Source organism: Asterias rubens, chromosome 12 (assembly GCF_902459465.1).
Source record: "Asterias rubens chromosome 12, eAstRub1.3, whole genome shotgun sequence".
NCBI lineage: Eukaryota > Metazoa > Echinodermata > Asteroidea > Forcipulatida > Asteriidae > Asterias > Asterias rubens.
Window position 1 is genome coordinate 3,162,661 of NC_047073.1, and position 19,582 is coordinate 3,182,242.

Here is a 19,582-nt window from a genome sequence, read left to right on the forward strand (position 1 = left end):
GATATTTCGCCGGCAGACCATACCCCCCACCCCAATGCTCTGTTGACGTATGCACGTACACGGACGACTGCATGTATGAAACATTGTATAAAGTGTTAATAACCAAAATATTTATCATGCTCTCATAGCCCAGCGGTCCACGGTCGTGACACCGGAACTTAGACTCGTGTCCGCATGCTATATAATTTTTTTTAAATCCCCGTAAATAAATAAAACAATTTTGTATTATTAAAGTTGATTCTTATATTTAAATCGATAGTGTTACCTTTTCTTTTTTCTAATTTGTGAGCCTTACATAACCTGTGGGCATACAGTCAGTTAGTAGACTAGACAGACTGGCAATGTTAGACGTATTCTTTTTTCCCTTTTCTAGCTCAATGTCCTCATTATCTTTTGGGACCCCTGAAGTATGCTTCTAGTCTATATCAGACATTTTCAATGCAGAATACAGAGTACAAAATATACTAAGTATATCAAAGTAAATCTTAAACGCACCTGTTCAAGTGTAAACAAGTTTTACTATAAAAGTAACTTTTGTAATTCATGTCCTAAAATAATGGCCGCTGACAAGACAAATTCACAAAACCTCCACCCCCCCCCCAAAAAAAAAACCCCAAAAATGTAAAATGAACTTACTTATCCAGTTCAGTAATGTTATCCCAAGATGCATCAGCAAGCCAGCCAGAGCATGGGTTATCCATTTGTTCTTCACGATCCAGAACCTGTAAACAAAATAAATCATTTTAAATAACTACGCAATTTGTCAGTACTAACATATTTTTGGGCTAGGATACTTCCTTTTGTACAATCTATGTAATTTTTTGCAGTTCCAAGAACAAGACCAATTGTCCAACTATTAAGCACCCAAATAACTAAAACTGGTCAGGAGTCTCCTGACGACGACTAGAGCATGCTAGTCGAAACGTTGAGACCAATTCAGAACTGACTCCGCGGCAGTACAGTTAATTACGATCCTATAAGCTAAAGTAGTAGTCCAGTCTATTTTCTATACTATCCGCCCTGGTAATAGTTAAACAGGAAGGAAAGTTCTTTTCAGAACTGAGAAGTCTCCCGAACCTCCGATTATCTACTCCGCGGAAATAGAATAAAGCAAGACAGTTCTCTAAGAACAACTCTACCTGGCAAGTAGATACACACATGGTGTAATATACATTGATACCTCACCATGCAATGCCTCGAAAACAACCAAACTAAGAGAGAAAACAAAATATATAACAAAAACAGCAAAAACAAGAAAACACGATAAACTTACCACACCACCCCGTAGAAAGAAGTTGTATTCATCCATGTTCAGTTTACCGGCAGCTTCCAAAATTTTGGTACACATTTGAAAGGAAAAGAGGAGCTTATGCTTCTCAAACAGACCTCGACATGTGAATCTAAACATAAAGTAAAGTGTTAACAAGTCAATGGCAAACTCTCTTTGCTTTTTTTAATTAGGGAATCAATGTGTGCAACTAGTGGTTAAATCCCAACGAGGCCTGGTTCTTGATAATTTTACCGAGACGAAGTCGAGGTAAATTATCAAGAACCAGGCCTTGGCGGGTCGGTTTTAAACCACTAGTTAAAAACCGATTCAACACACTTTGATTCCCATTCATAAATACCTTTTCGGTCAAAAACTTCAACACTTTTTGGTCAAAAAGTAAAATAAATGCAAAAATTATAGTTGTTCAATGATTTCTTTCAACACAACACCCCTCCAGCTATGAAATGGTAAAGCCTTCCGCCGCCCTGGGGTAAACAATTCCTTATAAGGGAATGCTGTGCGTGATGTGGCACAACTGTTTCAGCCGTTGCTCTCGACCAATAGGAATGAAGAAACTGTCTTAGAAGAACAGGTGCAAGCTCACGTGTCACGCCCATGCTTCAACACTTTTTACTGGTCATAAACAAAGCTTTATACACACCCTAGTGATGGAATAGGGAAACTGTCGGAGGTATTTATGAATAACATTTTAGGTACATGAATTATATCTCTGTGTGACAACTGAGGGTTGATTTGTTTATAACATTTTCATTGATCAATTTGATAAGAATTAATGGCACGCAAGGGAGCAATATTTTGTGTTATCAGGAGCTCACCAAAACAAGTTCCTTTTAAGCCCCCCCCCCACCCAATTGTTTCTTGATAATAAGTGCATTGGAATTGCACACCTTTCATTCCGAACACCTCCATGCAATTTGTTATATCTGCGATTCTGATGAAACTCAAAGATTGGCACTTACTTCAGTGTACATTTGCGATCTTTGTGCCATTCATATAACTCCTGAACCACAACAGATGCATTAAGCTAATTGAAGTTCCTGTATTTTTGTTTTCTTTGTTGGCTTTTGTAGTTCATAATGTTAAAAATATTCTAATTGAATTTTTTTAATGTAACATCCCCCATCTTGCACGATTAGCTGAGCCAAAAAGTCATTTTAACATTTTTTTAAAGATATACAAAACTAAAATTAATTATTTCCTAAATTATAATTGGTGAATGACTGGGTCCAAAGGTCATTTACTACAAACAACATTAGGAAGGTTCCAGTTTTGACACTGACTACTTAATGAGTGTCATTCTTGTATATAACGACTGAGCTGAGATCTTTCAAATAGATACTTTGTCCTTAATGCTCAAATAATGCTTAATGATCAATAAAGCTCAAATTGCTTACCTATACACAGCATAAGTGTGGTACTCGTTGAGATTCAAGATTCTTGTTTCTAGCTGAGGGCTTCGTTGACTCTTGTCAATAGAAGTATTGAAAAGCTCGATGTAGGAGTCCAGAGAAAATTGATACATTGGATCAATACGTCCCATGTCGTTTAAGACAAAGAAGAGGATGGATGCTCGTTGAGCACATTGGCGATAACCCTTTGGAATAAGACAAGGTATATAACTTATTTGAGAACTTAGGGCGGCAAAATAACACATTTTCATTCTAAAGTCTATAAACTGATTATCTAAGCAAACCATGTAACTTTGCATAAGTCTATTATTATGCAACTTTGTATCATGGAGAAGTATTTTTAACCTATCGGTACTCACTACATATTCCAGCTTCAAAACCCATTTGAAAACTTATTTTTTTGCTTAACTATATTCTTTGCATTCTGGCTTCGGCATCTCTCCTGCGCCAGGAGTGTCTTTTAGACAGACATGGCGCATTATAAATTGCCACTATTATTATTATTATTATTATTATTTTTCTACGAGCTACATGTAGGTCTAAAAAAGCAAGTTTTCATCTGATAGTTGGCTACAGGAGACAACAAATGAGGTTTAAACCAAGATTTTACTAAGGTACAAATTAAACCTTTAGTTCTAAAAGCGCCCACAACAACCCCTGCCTGCTACTCCTCAAACCAAAATTAGGTTGTGATTACCTTCAATCACTTCTGAGCACAACTTTCCATGTATAAATATTCACTTCATGCACAAACAATGTCTATCTCGTGTGTTTCCACACTCACAGCTTGGTAAAGCAAACAAAACAACTAAACAAAGATTTTATGGTTTAATTCATCCTCTAAAAAAGTGTCTTATTCGCAGGAGGAGTTCCTTGTTTTGAAGAAAAATAGCATCAAACAAAATTTACATCTTTTGAACTCAAAACCGTTAGTAAAAAGTGTACAATTTGTGGATGAATTTTTATGAACTTATTATGTGGAATCTTCATTGGTAATGCTTACCTCTCTAGCTGCATCAATCTTGGCTTCAGTTTGCTCCGAGACTTGGAGCTGTTCACCGACCTCTTCCGATGTTTTCTTTGATGTTTGAAGGGTATTGACTAACTGTTCATCATCAAGAAGAGACCCTTGAGCTTCATTCAACAACCTGATAAAGGAGTATTGACATCATCTTTGTTACATTGCTTCTTGGGTACTTTTTCAAAATGTCCATAGATTTACATTAAACTTACAGGGTTTGAAGATAATGATAGTGGAAAGCTTCCCTTCAAATATTACTTGCTGAGGTGCTGTAGTTTTTGAGAAATGAGTAAAACAATGTCATGAAAATACGTTTGTAAATGCTTAAAATAATTTTCGTCTCATGAGACCAAAACTATTGTTATTACATTGTTTTACTCATTTTCCCAAAACTACAGTACCTCAGCACGTAATATTTTCAGGGAAGCTTTCTACTATCATTTTCTTCAAACTGTGTAAGTTTAGTGTAAATCTGTGGACATTGTGTTTTTTGTCCTACAAAAAGTACATACACCCTGACAACTAATGTTCGTAGTTGTGAAAATTCTGTTAAAACAGCATAATATATTAATGTAGTCTTAGCTATTTATAGGAATTAAGATAAAAATTACACATCTTCGTATTTCTTACATTTTGGTCTGCGCAACAACAAAAAGGCACAAAGGGCAAGGCATCTGCGATATTGTGTTTCTCCCCTGTTACAATATATTTTCTTGATTATCAACATTCAACATTATGTAGCTGATTTTTTTTATAATATAAAAATAAAAGGATGGACAAAATCATCAGGACAAACTATGATCACATTTGAAATAACTACGTACAGCTCTTAAAGCTATTGGACCCTTTTGGTAAACAGTGTTGTCCAAGGCCCACACTTTGTGTACCACAACTTCTATATCAAATAACAAACCTGTGAAAATTTAGGCTCAATCAGTCATCGGAGTCGGGAGAAAACAACGGAAAAACCCACCCTTGTTTCCGCGCGTTTCGCCGTGTCATGACATGTGTTTAAAATATATCTGTAATTCTCGTTAACGAGAATTTATATTGTTTTGCTGTTTTCACAAAAAGTAAAGCATTTCATGGAATAATATTTCAAGAGAAGTCTTTCACCATTGCCTTCTGTAAACCCTGCAAGTTATTTGTAAATCTGTGAATTTTTTTTTCTTCTTTTCCTGAACCGAAAGGGTCCAATGGCTTCAAATAATTTTCAGACTGCACTTACCTCAAAATCTCGTCTTCCAATTCTACAAGTTTCTTTTTCCCTGCTGCAATGTTCATGACAAGCGCATCTTTTTGCTCTTCCAGCTCTGGCCGTTCTTTCCTCACCACGATACCAAGCAACTGAGCTTCCAGACCTTGTTCTTTGACAGCGAAGTTGGTTATTGTAGTCTTCGTGGAAATCTCTGGTGTGTAATGTGGATTACTTAGTTTTGTTGTGATGTAAAACTTGAAGTCTGGATTGTACTCTAACTCTTTATCTCCAAGTCTGATCATCAGTCTACCACCTATTTTAATGTGAAGAAAAAAAATATATATAAATAATAGTAATAATAATAAAAAGATATTTATAAAGCGCCAAATTGTCAAAAAGGCCTCAAAGCGCTAGATACAAAGGTAGAAAGCAATTTCCAAAATACAACATTACAATACAGAGGGTTTCCGAAGAAAACAATTTAAAAAGACAATTCAAAAAAATATATAAAAATCTATATTAATTCAGGTGATATTTACTCATAGCTCTATTACATTGTAAAACAATTCCAAGGAGCCAACACTTACCTGCTGACTACAACTAAAAAAAAGGATTGAAGCTCCTGCTAACCACTGGGCTAGCTCGGTGGTATAGTTGTTAGACACCTGCAATAGCATGGCAACGATTTGCCTACAAGTAGATTTTGCCTACAAGTAAATTTTTTTTTCCCAGGTCTTGGGGAAAGTACCGAGTGTCAATGCTTAATAAACATCAGTGTATGGGTCAAAACACTAATAGTATACTAAAACTTTCATTATTCCCTATTACTTTTGTTTACTTTACTTTGACTATCACACGAGGGCGCTGTGCACTGTTACGCGCCAGGCAAGCGTCATGTTGGATCTTAAAAGTTCTTTTTACTCACACTTTTCACTCACATTGAAACTTCACTCATATTTTACAATCACTACTTAATTTGGCAATGAGGACTAACAAAATTCAGCTCCCTACACTCCGGCCTTTCCTCTCCGTCCAGTGACACTGTAATTTCAGGGTCGAGATACTTGTATAAAGGGCTTTTCAGCGTACATCAGCGAGTGGTCTCGACAGCGACATTGTGTCATTTGCTTGTCGCCATGCAATACTGATTTACTGCCTTGGTACCAGAAGGTCGACCAATTTAAAAAGATATTTATTCATGGGAATAACAGTGTTTGGACCCGGTCTTCACTGCATGGTAATGACCTTGGTTGGTGGCTGGCGCTGTTGACGGACCGAGCCGGAACAGCGCCAGCCACCAACCCGGTCATTACCACGCAGTGAAGACCGGGTCCGAACACTGTTATTCCCTAATTAAAGAACCATAAAAAATGGTAGCCATTTTTAGCGTTACATTTGGTAACTTACCTCTTTTGATGACCGACTTATTGAGGATTGGAGAGAGTGATGGATCGAGTTCCTCTTGAACATTCTGTAGTAAAACAGGAAATCCATACTGGATAGCGTTTTCCAGAGTACGTAAGTAATCATGCTGTTGAAGATCAATCACTTTCAGGTTGCGCTTTCCCTCCATGTTCTTGATCCATTTAATGGCTTGGCCTTGAGGGTCAACCATTAAGGGCCATCTAAACCAAATAGACAAACATAACAATAATAATAACAAATTCTTATATAGCGCATTTCACAGTAACCGTATCAGTGCTCTTTACATTAGTGCCCTGGTCATGGGGCCAATAATATCCCTGTAATGTTTCTCAGCTCCCTTGGGAGTATACAGCCCTGAGCTGCCTATAAGGCGCTTGTGGCTTTTTCATACACAATATCAACCTCTACCCTCGCAGGTAACCATTTATACCACTGGGTGAAAAGAAGCAATTACAGTAAAGTATCTTGCTCAAGGACACAAGTGTCATGACCGGGATTCGAACCCACACTCCGGTAAATCAGCACCAGAACTTGAATCCGATGCTCTTAACCACTCGGCCATGACACTCTACAAACAAATGTGTAAGTATTCATATGAACAAACCACCAATTAAAGGGAAGGTACTTGTTTGGTAATTACTCAAACAAAATATTAACTTAAAAACTGACTTGGTAACAAACATTGGAGAGCTGTTGTGATAGTATAAAATTACCCTTTTGTATTTACAAGTTCCGAAGTCTATTTTAAATAGGAAATCAATTAATAGAGTGTAACTTAGGGTGCGTTCGTTAAGCTTCCCTGGGTCTACCCGCGGTGCCCACTCGGGTGAGCCCCTGTCAAGAGCTAAACGAACGACCACTTACCGCCCTCGTAGTGACGTCGTTTACCTGGGGCCAGCCCCCAAGTGACCCACTCCACAAGCAGGGCACTGGGGGCTGTCCTGGGTGAGCCCCTGGAATGACGTCAAAAGCTATTTGACATACCGGGGGCAGACCGGGGACGACCCAGGGAAGCTAAACGACTGCACCCTTAGAAATACACAATCCAATTACCTGCTCCCTCTTGTCACGATGACACCATTCTCTGTAGAGAAGGAATCTGTAGGCAGTCCCTGTATGTTCCAATCGCGTACGGCAGTTGGTTTGGACAAGAAGGTTGCAAAGTTGAAGTCTGGACTGCATGGTACGCTTAACTTACGAACCTGACAAAGAAACGGCAAAGAAAGTTATTTATTATATTTTATCAATAGAAGAAATGTAAAAATAATAATCTGGGAAGAGGCCTGCTGCCGATTTAACGAAACGCTAGGATTAATCCTATCCCTTTATTAGGGATTCACAATCCGTTATTAGGGATTCACAATCCGTTAGGAATAACAATCCGTTATTAGGGATTCAGAACTTTTGCAACATTTCACCAACATTTTCACTTGTTCTGAAATATGCTGTAGTGTATGAAGAGAATTTACGTCAAGAGGTTACAAGAGCAATTTCAAAGTGTTCTGCTAGATCTTAACTTCTTTCAAAAGTGATACTCTTGTTTAAAAGGTTGGAAAAAAGGTCTGCTTACAGAATGTAAGCTAAGAATTTCTTGTGACAAAGTGCAGGGATTGTGACAAACTTCTGTTAAAAACTGCAGAGTTAAGATCCATTGGGGTCGGAAGAAAACTCTTTTTTAGGCAATGTTTTATTTACACTGTGTGGTTAAATGCATTATATATGAAAACACATCAAAAACAGAGATGTGAGAATTGATAAAGAAGAACCTACCTCTTTGAGCCATACTTCCTTGACCAGATGATCTCGATACTCCGATAAGAATGGCCCTGTGTATGAGAGGAAGGCTGCAGCAACCAAACAGTCCCCAACTAAGAACACCATGTTCTCCTCCAATTCCTATTCAATATCAAAACATTTCATCAAAGACTTAAACTTGTTGAGTAGGTACTATAAAGTGTTAATTGCCATTTCTTAACTAGTGCATGTACATGCAATTGTAGAAGAGTATCCATAGTACAATGTTTTTGTAAGTTTGTACGAGCTCCTTCTCTTCCTTCCTCCATGCTCGTACCAAGAACAGACCTTACTGACTCAAAACACTTGTTGTGTATTTTTGCAAATATTTTTGGTTTTACCGAATTATTGACATACATGTACATGTACTCATTTCAGTTAACATTTTGTGCAAGTTTCAGTGCCTTATACGTAATATTTTCATAATTTACACTTATGATTGAACACGTCATATCACTAGACTTGCCATTTTGTCTTTTCACAAAGTGACCTATCTCGATACGCCACTTCAACAATGTATGTGCAATAGAGCGCATTTCAGGCGCGCGTGAGAATTTGCATTTCACAAAGTAACCTAACTTGAAGCGTAGTTTTTTCACAAAATGACCTATCTTGATAAGTCTCTATTACACATTGGTTTGTACACAGCGCTCTGCAGGGAAAACTCATATTTTCATTTTCACAAAGTGACCTACATGTTTTTGTTTAGGAATTAATTACTCATTAAAATAGTTTTAGGGATGAAATTCATGTACATTGATAGTTCTGTATGAATAAAAGAGAAGAGGAAGGTCATGAGGTGGGAATGCCTCAGGGCAATGTGGGGGGCGCCAGGGGGCTGTGTGGTAAAAGTCTCAGCATTAATGCCTGCCGGCCTATAAACTCTACAGGTAATGTATGAGTGAAGTAGACGCTGTACTTTCCTTAACAGAATCTTATGATCTACTTTTGACTCACTTTGACATTTTCCTCCCATCGATCTCGTTCACCAGCCAAACCAGACACCAGCTTTCCAGCTCGCTCTAATTTTATTTCCATCTGCTCTGCCTTAATACGCAGCTGTTCCTTCTCAGCCAATTTTTCATCATACTGCTTCTTTAGCATTTCCATTCTATCTGTCACCTTGGAAAAGGAAAATAATAATAAAAATAATAATAATAAAACAGTATTTATATCAGTATATAGCGCAATATGGATTGGCATTCCTCAAAGCGCTTAACAGCAAAATGAAAACCATTACAAGAAAACATAAAACTTAAAGACACATGGATTTGAGTCATAAAGCACACAACTTCGTGTGACAAGAGTGTTTTTTTTTTTCAATCATTATTATCTCGCAACTTCGACGACCGATTGAACTCAAATTTTCACAGATTGGTTATTTTATGCATGTGTTGAGATACACCAAGTGAGAAGACTGGTCTGTGACAATAACCAATAGTGTACCTTCCCTTTAATGTAAATTCTTCTTCTTCTTGTAATTATACTAATAGAAATTTAAAAACATAAGTTATTTTGCTATACTACATACCTCTTTAAGTTTTGCCTTGGCATCAGCAAGAATAGCTTGCTTCTCAGCCAACATAGACGTAGCATTATTCAAGCGCTGCTTCTTGGGTTCAACCACTCTAAAGATACGACCGTACACATCCATGGCTCGTACCCAAAGACAAAGGGACCGTGCAGCAGCTGAGACTCGTCCAATGATGTCAGGTTGGAAGTCAGGTTGAGCACAGTACTGGCCAATACGCTTTAAGACACGATCAGACATGTTGTCCTTGTCAAACTCTATTAAATCTTTGATGAAGTTCTGATTACCTAAAATTAAAAATTAAGAGAACGTAGGATCACAAAACAATTGTGTATAGCACTAATTTAAAATTGTATGAAGTCATCTGGGGTGTTGTGGCCGAGCGGTTAAGAGCATCGAATTCAAGCTCTGCTGATTCTGTTCAGCAGAGTGTGGGTTCGAATCCCGGTCGTGACACTTGTGTCCCTGAGCAAGACACTTAACTATTATTGCTTCTCTCCACCCAGGTGTAAATGGGTACCTGTGAGGGCAGAGATGGTTCTTGTGATTGATTTAGCCGAGTAGCGCATTTGTTGCACGAGGCTGTATACTCCAGGGAGCTGAGATGGTTTAAGGATCGAATTAAGGCCTAGTGACCAGGGGTAATAATTTGAAGCGCTTTGAGACACCCATTCAGGAGTGAAAAAGTGCTATACAAACTCAAATATTATTAATATTATTATCTTTAAATTTCACAGCAACTTTGATTAGACTTAACACAAAATCTTCTTGATTAACAATTGATGAGTGGTCAGCACATTACATCAATATCAGGACTATCCAAGTTAAAAAAAAAACACATTAAGGCAATGGTTTGTTTCACAGGAATAAGCAAGAGAGTCTGATTTTATTGAAGCTTTGATTAAAGAATGAGACACAACTGAGACAAAGTTATGAAGAAAGTGTCCAGGTACTGGTGACAAGCGTTACCTAGTTGTCTCTTAGCCTCAGCCCATGTAGGTTCACATCCTTTCAAAATCATAACAGCTTCCATCACCTTCTCAACTAAAGCTGGAGGACGGCCATAAGACTTGATCTCACCGATGTCTTTCTTGTTCAGCGACTCTAAAGCCTGAAAAGTTAATAATCAAAACATATAACACTAAGCATGGATTCCCCTACTCGGACTCTTACGTTCATCTCAGCAGTCATTGCTTTCTGCTACTAGAGCTTCTTTCATCATTATTTTACGGCCACAGATCTTTTTCTTACGCCGCACCGTTTCTTTGGAATAGTCTTCCTGTGCATATTCGCCGAGCTAATTCTTTACAATGTTTTAAGTCCCTGTTGAAAAACTCATTTGTTTAAAGCTGCTTATTTGTAATTTGCTTATTTGTATCTGTCTCTCATTGTTTATTTTATTGTTCTCTTTACGCGCTTAGAGGCTTTTTGCATTAGGCGCTTTACAAATGTCTTATTATTATTATAATTATTCCTTTTTCATTGGAGATTCGTTGAACCAACTTGAGAGCACACTACAATATTCAGTGGAGAACCTGCTTTTAAATGCTTTCAAACCACCACAGGGACTACACTCACTTCTATCCCTCCAAAAAGGGAAAGTATACCTTCATATCAATTCTTCATTAATTTAAAAAGTCATCCGACTTCTATTTGTATTTTTAACAAATGTTCTTCCATTAAGCTTTTATCTCTATTCTTGAATCATCGATTACACAAAAGAGGGTAGTAAAACAAATCAAGTGGTAAAGGTCTGCATCTGTATCTGTTAGCTACTGTACAAACGCCTGGTGTAGCTATCCCGCACAGAACGCACGATGCAAGGAGGCGGTACACATTCATTTTTGTTACATTTATATAGATCAGCCAACTCAATTTTAAGTACGAGATCCTTGAAGTTTTGCAGAGTTGGTGCACCGCGGATCGACTCGGGTAGTAAGTTCCAGGCAGTAAGTGTTTTAGGGTACAGTGACTTTTGGTAACAGCTCTTATTTGCAGAGATGTGCTTATACATGAATGTTCAACTACTCAGGCGTGTTTCTGGTTGTATCAAAAGGGATTTCGTAACTTCAAAGATCATCCAAATGATTGCCAAGTGAAAATCCACAATGTATGTGTCAACATGTGAGATGATAAGTACCTTGACAGCTTCCTCCAAAGCTGGCAATGCTTCTGCGAGGTCCTGCTGGGCTGCGTCAGCCATGGCTTGACATCGCACCTCTTCTTCACCAATCTTTTCACTTCGAGCTTGAACACTCTAAGTATAAACATTTTTGTAATAACATGCTTTAACAATGGAATACAAGCAAGACATGCAAAGTCAAATTTCATGGGAGAATTGTCTTGCTTCAGGGCCCAATTTAATGGCTCTGCTTACCGCCGAATTCTGCGCTTACGATCACCATTCCCCTCTTATGTGCAAGCGCCGAATTTCTGCGCTAGCCTTGTAAGCGTATAATGCCTAGTAACGGGGAGTAAGCACGCGCAGAAGCAAAAATTCGCCGCTAACCCGTGAAATACGCTTGCCGTAAGCACAGCATTCCCTGCTTCCATAAGTGCCGATTCTGTGCTTACGGTAAGCAGAGCCATGAAATTGGGCCCTGGTTGTATGCTGCATAGGAATTGAGATTTGCAGAATTATTTAAGCGCCGATTCTGTGCTTACGGTAAGCAGAGCCATGAAATTGGGCCCTGGTTGTATGCTGCATAGGAATTGTGATTTGCAGAATTATTTAAGTATACCTGAAGATTAGGACAAGCTCCTTGACAACAAATTAAAGACTTTATAAGTGTACTTTCTGAATGACATCATAACACTGAAAGACATACATACACGGACTAAAGCAAAATTAAAACATATCCTTTGTCTTCTTAACGAGAAAACTACTCATTATATTTCATTATATATTGTGCATGGATCTTTTAATTTAGATTGAAACTCAAAGATCAATGCAGATCATCTTTCAAGAATAACACGAATCATTCAATTTCTATTCGAGCATTCTATGTCTTAACCAGTTCCCTTTCCCATTACCTGTGCAAGATTATTTTCATACCAATGTTTTTGGACACCAATATAAAGACATTTTCAAATTGACATTTGTGATTTTGATGGCTCTTTCACCAGGTCCCAAGTTCATGGCTCTGCTTACCGCCGAATTCCACGCTTACGATCATCACGATCCTGCAATTCTGAATTCGCCGCTAACCTGTGAAATACGCTTGTCGTAAGCACAGAATTCCCTGCTTCCGTAAGCATCGATTTTGTGCTTACGGTAAGCAGAGCCATGAAATTGGGCCCCGTACATAAAGTGTTGAAGGGTGTACTTAGCCCAAACTTCAAAACTGTGACAATGGGAAACTTTGGAACGCTAGGTGGCAGCAGACTTTATACCAGGTAAGTTTCCATAGCTTCGGTGCTCCGAGCACACACTCTTTAACCAAGACAATGGGTTTACCCGGTAAGTCTGCTGCCACCTAGAGTCCAAAAGGCCATCATTGGTCAGGAAAACCTAATAAATAAGGTAATACATTCAATGATTCATCCAACTACTTGCAGTCTCTGAAGTGTTTACTAGTTTCCCGTACCTTCTGTTGTTCATCAGCCTCCCGCTTCTGCTGTACAATAATCACGAGGTATTCCTCACACTGCTTCTGAAACTGAGCCACTTTTGTCTTGGCTTCTTCCAGTTCAACAGACATCACCTCTACTTTCGCTCGAGTATCATCAATTTTGTACAGGCCATTCTTTAATTTGTTAGCAGCATCACCAAGCTCCTTACGCTTTTCATAGAGTAGACTGTCAAAAAAAAAAGAAAAATGGCAAGTAAAAGTTAAACTGTAGGAAATACGAGATGGAAAGGTTAAACTGCCTAGATGACCATGACCCACATCTGGTCAAAGAAGAAGATAAAGATCAGTTTAACCATAAATTATTCCTCAGAACATTAAAGCACAAAAGCAAATTTGTCAATGGTTAAAACAAAAAAAACAGTAACCGAGTCATCAAACAACCAGTACACGGGTCACCCCCCAGTAAGTGTCTATTTTCGTGACCCTATACATGTATATAGATGGAAAATGTGTTATTTAAAGAAAACAAATTATTGCGGATTTATGTCAATAAACACAATAAAGGACCACAAAAGTGAACACAAAAATGTGAAATGCTATTTCAACCCCTGGAAATACATGCCCTGATCGTACTATATAAACACTTTTTTTTAGTTGGTTGAGGGAATTTACTCAATTTTTATAAAATTTTAAACACTGGGTATTTATTACTTAAATCCATAAAAACATTCAAAATATGCAATTACAGACTAAATGGCCTCCAGAATTAATTAAAACAGACATAAAGGAGTTCTTGGGTCATTACGCGCGAGTTTAAAATCTTTGAGTCTTGTAAACAGTTATTTTCACCATGTGTCCACAGGGATGTGATCAAATGATTAGATGACGTGCAGACAACATGTGTCCAATACTATGTATACTCACACTTTGTATCCTGTGACAAGCTCAAGGTAGTTTGTAGGTGTCACATAGTTATGTCTCTTTAGTTCAAACAGCATCTTATGGGAGCTTTCTACAACAGAGCGGTGCATTGTGCAGAATATTTGAGCCATATTGTTCTTCATCTGGAAAAGACACAAATGTTTAGATCTTAATGTGTTAGTTTTAGTGAATCCCGGTTCAGTCTTCCTGCGAATGCGAATGCGATACGAATGTTGACTTCACAAATTCGCAACGAAAAGTTCACAGCAGTTGAACTCCGCTCAACTCACTTGCGAATATCGCTGCGAAAGGAGGGTTGTGACGTCAAATTCACGTCAAATTCGCTTCGCATTTGCATTGGCAGGAAGTATGAACCGGGCTTAAGATTCTTAGTTTCAACTGAGCATGTTAAAACATAAGCTATAATAATAATAATAATTTGGGGGCTAATCATCCTTACTCGCAGCTACGAGCTGAATTGCGAAGGACGCAGCTACATTGTGTTCGAGAAGCAGGCATGTAAGGGCGACTAGCAAATAGTTAAACTGTATCCAAAAACCTTTCAATGGTTTTGATTAAATACCTCTTCATTGCCTCCAACATCAATGGTTTCCAGGTATTTCTCAGCGACTTCCACGAGAGCATCTTTCGGCCATTCTGTGAACCAATCAATCGTTGTACAATTCACAAAGGCTGGGTACATGCGAATCCGGTTCCTGAAAAAAAATCATATCACAGAAGCTTTTTGTTAATTTTCATTGGGGTGGTCCTAAAACTGTTTAGCATCTGTCAATATTTATCCCAAACATTTTTTTAAAATCTTAACAAAAACTTAACAAAGTAAGAGGTAAAGTGTGTGGGTAACGGTCAGTTGAGTAAATGAAAGACATCAATACCAAAAACAGACACTAGTTTGAAAAAATTATCAAATGCATTTATCCATTTTGACGTTTCTCGTAAAATTTGTCAGGATTATAGTTCTTAAAAAATCAGATATCAACTTCCTTGAAACACTTTTGTATATACTGATAATACAAATACTTGAAATAATGATGTAATAAAAAACAAAATGATTATTATACAAAGGAATAATCCTTCAACCAATAAAATCCTCTGTTTGAATATCCACACCTGCACCAGTACAAAATTGTGCTGCCAGAATTGTAAAATTGAAAACCACGCAATTTGGAGGCAAATGTGTGTGGATCATTGTATTAAACATCTTTCTAACCATATGCATTTTCTAACAAACGGTTACAAACGCTTTTCAAAGACCAACTCGACCGATTCCAAGGCAACGTGTTCCTTTAAATGGATACAACTATTAATCCTAGAGGCAAGTTAATGCTACCATTACCTGAATGGATCACCCACTGGACTCATACATAACACAACATGAAGATTCGTGCGTACTCGCTCGATGAAATAAGAAAACATATTCTCAGGCGACTCATGAATTCCATCCTTCTTGGCATCTGCTGATAATGCATTGCGTACCTACAAATAAAATAATAACATGTTCTTTAAGACTCCGAGGTTACAAATGGGATGCTGCTGGCAGATGTGAACACTTTTCACTTCTCAGAATCCACCGTTTTGAAAGAATGGAAGTAAATCTGGAATCTGAATGAAATAAAAATGTGGCCAAAAGTTGGCAAACTTTGGTTGTGAATTGTATAATAGATTAACAGTAATGATGGTGGAAGCAATAGCAGATGATACTACAGGGTGCACTTTGTTTCCAATGTTCTCTAAGCAAAGTGTTTTTAAAGGAACACGTTGCCTTGGACTGGACGAGTTGGTCTGTGAAAAGTGCTTGAAACCGTTTGTTATGAATCGCATAATGGTTAGATAGATAGATATTTTAAAAGTAGAATATAATGATCCACACAAGTATCACTCGAAATTGCGTGGTGTTCCTATTACCTCGTCGACTAACACTGTCGGCCATTTATGGGAGTCAAATTTGTGACTCTCATAAATGGCCGACTGTGTTAGTTCGTAAAGTAAAAGGAAAACCACCCAATTTCGAGGCAAATTTGTGTGGATTACTGTATTCTACTTTTAAAACATCCTTCTAACCATATGTATTTTATAACAAACAGTTACAAACGCTTTTTAAAGACCAACTCGACCGATCCAAGGCAACGTGTTCCTTTAATGGGATTGAAATCATAGGGTCTTGCCCACTAGGGCAATGAAGTCACCCACGATAACTGTTTCCTCCAACACAAAGGGTCACAACATTATTAATAATAATAATAATAATAATAATAATTGTGGCTTCTTATATAGCCCACATGTCCGTCACTCAGTGACGCTCCTGGTGCTGTAACATACAGTATTTCCTGCAAGATGTGGGACTACGTTTTTGAATTATGAGACCTAATTCTGATAGCACCATGTAATGTTTTACAAGGTGCTGTGGCGCAATTTGCTGCCGATCGGACCAGGAACACCGGGGCGAACCCCTTCTCTTTTCGATATGTGCACTGGGTTCTTTTACATGCGTTACATAACACATTAAAGACAAAGAAAACGGTCTGACCTCTTCAAACTCTTCTGGCTTATACAGGGCGGGTACTTCTCCACTACTGAGGATGTTGTTGATGTCCTCAAGGAAAGACTCATCTACCACTTGTGTATCATTGAACAGAAACAGAGTTGGTTTGTTTTCTACGCCTGCCATGTAATACAGCCGTTTCAAATCTAAGGATAACAAAGAATTAAGACAGGAGTTAAAATTTGTTTCAAAACCTCTTTTTAAACAAGATGCAATTTATAGTGTGCGCCCAAAGAAATAGACTACTGTGTTATAATTAGGCCCCCCCCCCCCCCAAAGAAATATGAATAATTATTGTCGACCGGAAGTAGTCCGCCGAAAACAAATATTTGTGTCAAATCTACCATTTTGTAAGCATAAAATATTCATGAAATCAAAATTCGAAAGTAAAACGGTCTTTTACGGTCGGTCCGGATAGGGCAATCAAACAATTTTTTTTTAAGGCCTTAGGTAATAACTGTGGGCAGACCTGGTCTTCACTGCGTAGTTATGACCGGGTTGGTGGCTGGCGCTGTTAACGGACCCATTAATACCTTTCTAATGAAATAAACGGCTTAAATTGTCAAAAAGTTGTGACTTTTCTCTCTGCGATAATTCCAGACACGTTCAGGGCCCATATTTTAGCTTTCTCTGCCCCGACAATATCCTGCTTACATACCTTGTTAGCGTTCAAGTTATGCATCATTTGGGTATGAAATAATGTACGGTACACAATCCCTCCACGAAGCATAAGCCTGTGTGTGCGCGCTTATGCACAATGTGTTACATTTTGTTACAATCGCACAAGGCACAAAATGTAGTCAAGCCCATTGGAAAAGTTTTGGGTGATGACAAGATTTTTCGAAGAAGCAAAACGGATATTATCAATTCTTTTCTAAAAATGATGATGATGACGAGATTGAGAAAGAAAAAGGTGAATGTTCAAACAATGAGGTCTGAACAACTCCCCAATAAACATTATCGATCAGATGATGTAAGTAGCATCCCAGTTCAAACACTCCAGAACCACAAGTTAAAGTTTCAGCACAAGTGGTTCATTGACTTGCCATGGCTTCATTTCGATCAGAGCATAGGTGGGGTACTTTGCCACTAGTGTGCTATTGCTTCTCAGCAAAATCTTACTCAGCTTTTGTGACAAAGGGATTTCACAACTGGAAGAAGAGTCAGTTTTACATAAGGGAAACCCAGGCCCAAAACCCGTCAGACGATGTTTTTTTTATGCAAGTCGCCTGACACACAAGGCCTGAAGGCCACTTCAAGGTGTGGGCTACAATTATATTTTCCAGAGGCCGTTGCCACCTACTCCTAGGGCTGAAACAGGGTTACCCCTTTACAGTCCATACGAATGTAGGCTTGGGTATCACCCATGTAACTTGCCTCCTGGTAAAGCAAAAAACAGGGAACATATAAAACACAAAAAAAGTAACGGTGTAGGTTGCAGAAAACGAATGATTTTTCAAGACATGCTCGCCAGTCCGGCCCCCTACTTTTTAGTAGCGGTCATCACTGCTGCAATGGAATATTCCTGAATGCGAAATTTCAAAAACCAAATTGACACTTGTTCACTGTGAACAATACAACACTGTGAATGTGAACAACACAACATTTGCAAACAATTATCAGCTCTCCTTGTTAAACTTACCATCTCTAAACTCCATTTTCCTGTATATACGGGTGACTTCAATCTGGAATGTTGTATAATCACAGATGGATGCAGCAAGACGTGTTAGTGATTGACGACCACTGCCACCGATACCCACGAGTAGCATGTTTCCTCTAGGCTGGCCAATCACACGTATGATTCGAGATACTGAAACAAATAGGTCAAACACTGGTCAAACAATTTATTGATTTATTCTGAATAAGCATGGGTCGATTTCACAAAGAGTTAGGACTCGTCTTATCTCGAGTTAGGACGAGTAACTCGTCTTAACTTAGGATTAATCTTAAGGTCTGCATGCTACAGTGCAGGGTTGGGACTCGTCCTAAGTCCTTAGATTAGTCTTAAGTTAGGAAGAGTTTTGTGAAATCGGCGGCATTATATAACACATTAGAGAATGTCCCACTTTACCATGCTCAATAGCGTCTCTGAAGAGAACAAGATCCATAGAGATTACACCCGGGGTGCTGTTGTAATCATCCAAAGCGTCTTCCATGAACCTTTTCAGAGATGTGAACTCCTGAAGGTCTTCATATATCGGTACTTCTGCCTGTGAGATGAAGTCACCTGTTGATCGACCAATGTAAAAATATGTATCAAATATAGCGTCACATGTTGGTCACATGTGGATTTCACAAAGGTAGTCCTATCTCTTAGCATTGCCTAGGACTAGTCCTAAGTTAGGACTAGTCCTATCTCTTAGCATTGCCTAGGACTAGTCCTAAGTTAGGACTAGTCCTATCTCTTAGCATTGCCTAGGACTAGTCCTAAGTTAGGACTAGTCCTATCTCTTAGCATTGCCAAGGACTAGTCCTAAGTTAGGACTACCTTTGTGAAATATGTATCAAATCTAGGGTCACAGGTTGCTTTACATAAGTTTCTCATTAACTTTTCTTAAGGTTTTGTAAAAAGTATGTAAAAAAAAACTATCGAAACAAAATTTCCAATGGGAGTGTAACAATAAAGCCCCCCAAAATCACATTGAAAATATATGAACTTTTGTTTAAAAGGGAGCCAGGTCAAAAGAAGTCATCACTAAGGTAGTAAAAGAGTAGCTTTGAGTTCTTACACGGCTGGTTAAAATCGGCACGACCCTGCAAGGTTTTAAACGGCCGTTTAAGAACGAGTCACTACTCTTTTATTCCCATTCATAAATGCCCTTTTGTTAAAAGTGTTAATTACCCCTCCAGCTATGAA

General features: G+C 38.3%; 1 protein-coding gene across 2 annotated transcripts in view; it reads right to left on the reverse strand.

Moving 5' to 3' along the window:
- Positions 1-19,582, reverse strand: part of LOC117297347 (dynein heavy chain 2, axonemal-like) — an 85,598-nt gene that overhangs the window by 19,441 nt on the left and 46,575 nt on the right. For both annotated transcript variants that reach the window (XM_033780327.1, XM_033780326.1), the window contains exons 49-67: positions 18,797-18,952; positions 18,368-18,535; positions 16,711-16,871; positions 15,520-15,659; positions 14,746-14,878; positions 14,166-14,305; positions 13,257-13,467; positions 11,810-11,926; positions 10,639-10,780; positions 9,670-9,956; positions 9,096-9,260; positions 8,115-8,240; positions 7,398-7,546; positions 6,327-6,544; positions 4,950-5,232; positions 3,704-3,848; positions 2,686-2,885; positions 1,274-1,400; positions 637-722 (exon numbers count right to left, since the gene is read on the reverse strand). In XM_033780327.1, coding sequence (XP_033636218.1) covers positions 637-722; positions 1,274-1,400; positions 2,686-2,885; positions 3,704-3,848; positions 4,950-5,232; positions 6,327-6,544; positions 7,398-7,546; positions 8,115-8,240; positions 9,096-9,260; positions 9,670-9,956; positions 10,639-10,780; positions 11,810-11,926; positions 13,257-13,467; positions 14,166-14,305; positions 14,746-14,878; positions 15,520-15,659; positions 16,711-16,871; positions 18,368-18,535; positions 18,797-18,952 — 3,154 coding nt within the window. The remainder of the gene's footprint in view (positions 1-636; positions 723-1,273; positions 1,401-2,685; positions 2,886-3,703; positions 3,849-4,949; positions 5,233-6,326; positions 6,545-7,397; positions 7,547-8,114; positions 8,241-9,095; positions 9,261-9,669; positions 9,957-10,638; positions 10,781-11,809; positions 11,927-13,256; positions 13,468-14,165; positions 14,306-14,745; positions 14,879-15,519; positions 15,660-16,710; positions 16,872-18,367; positions 18,536-18,796; positions 18,953-19,582) is intronic.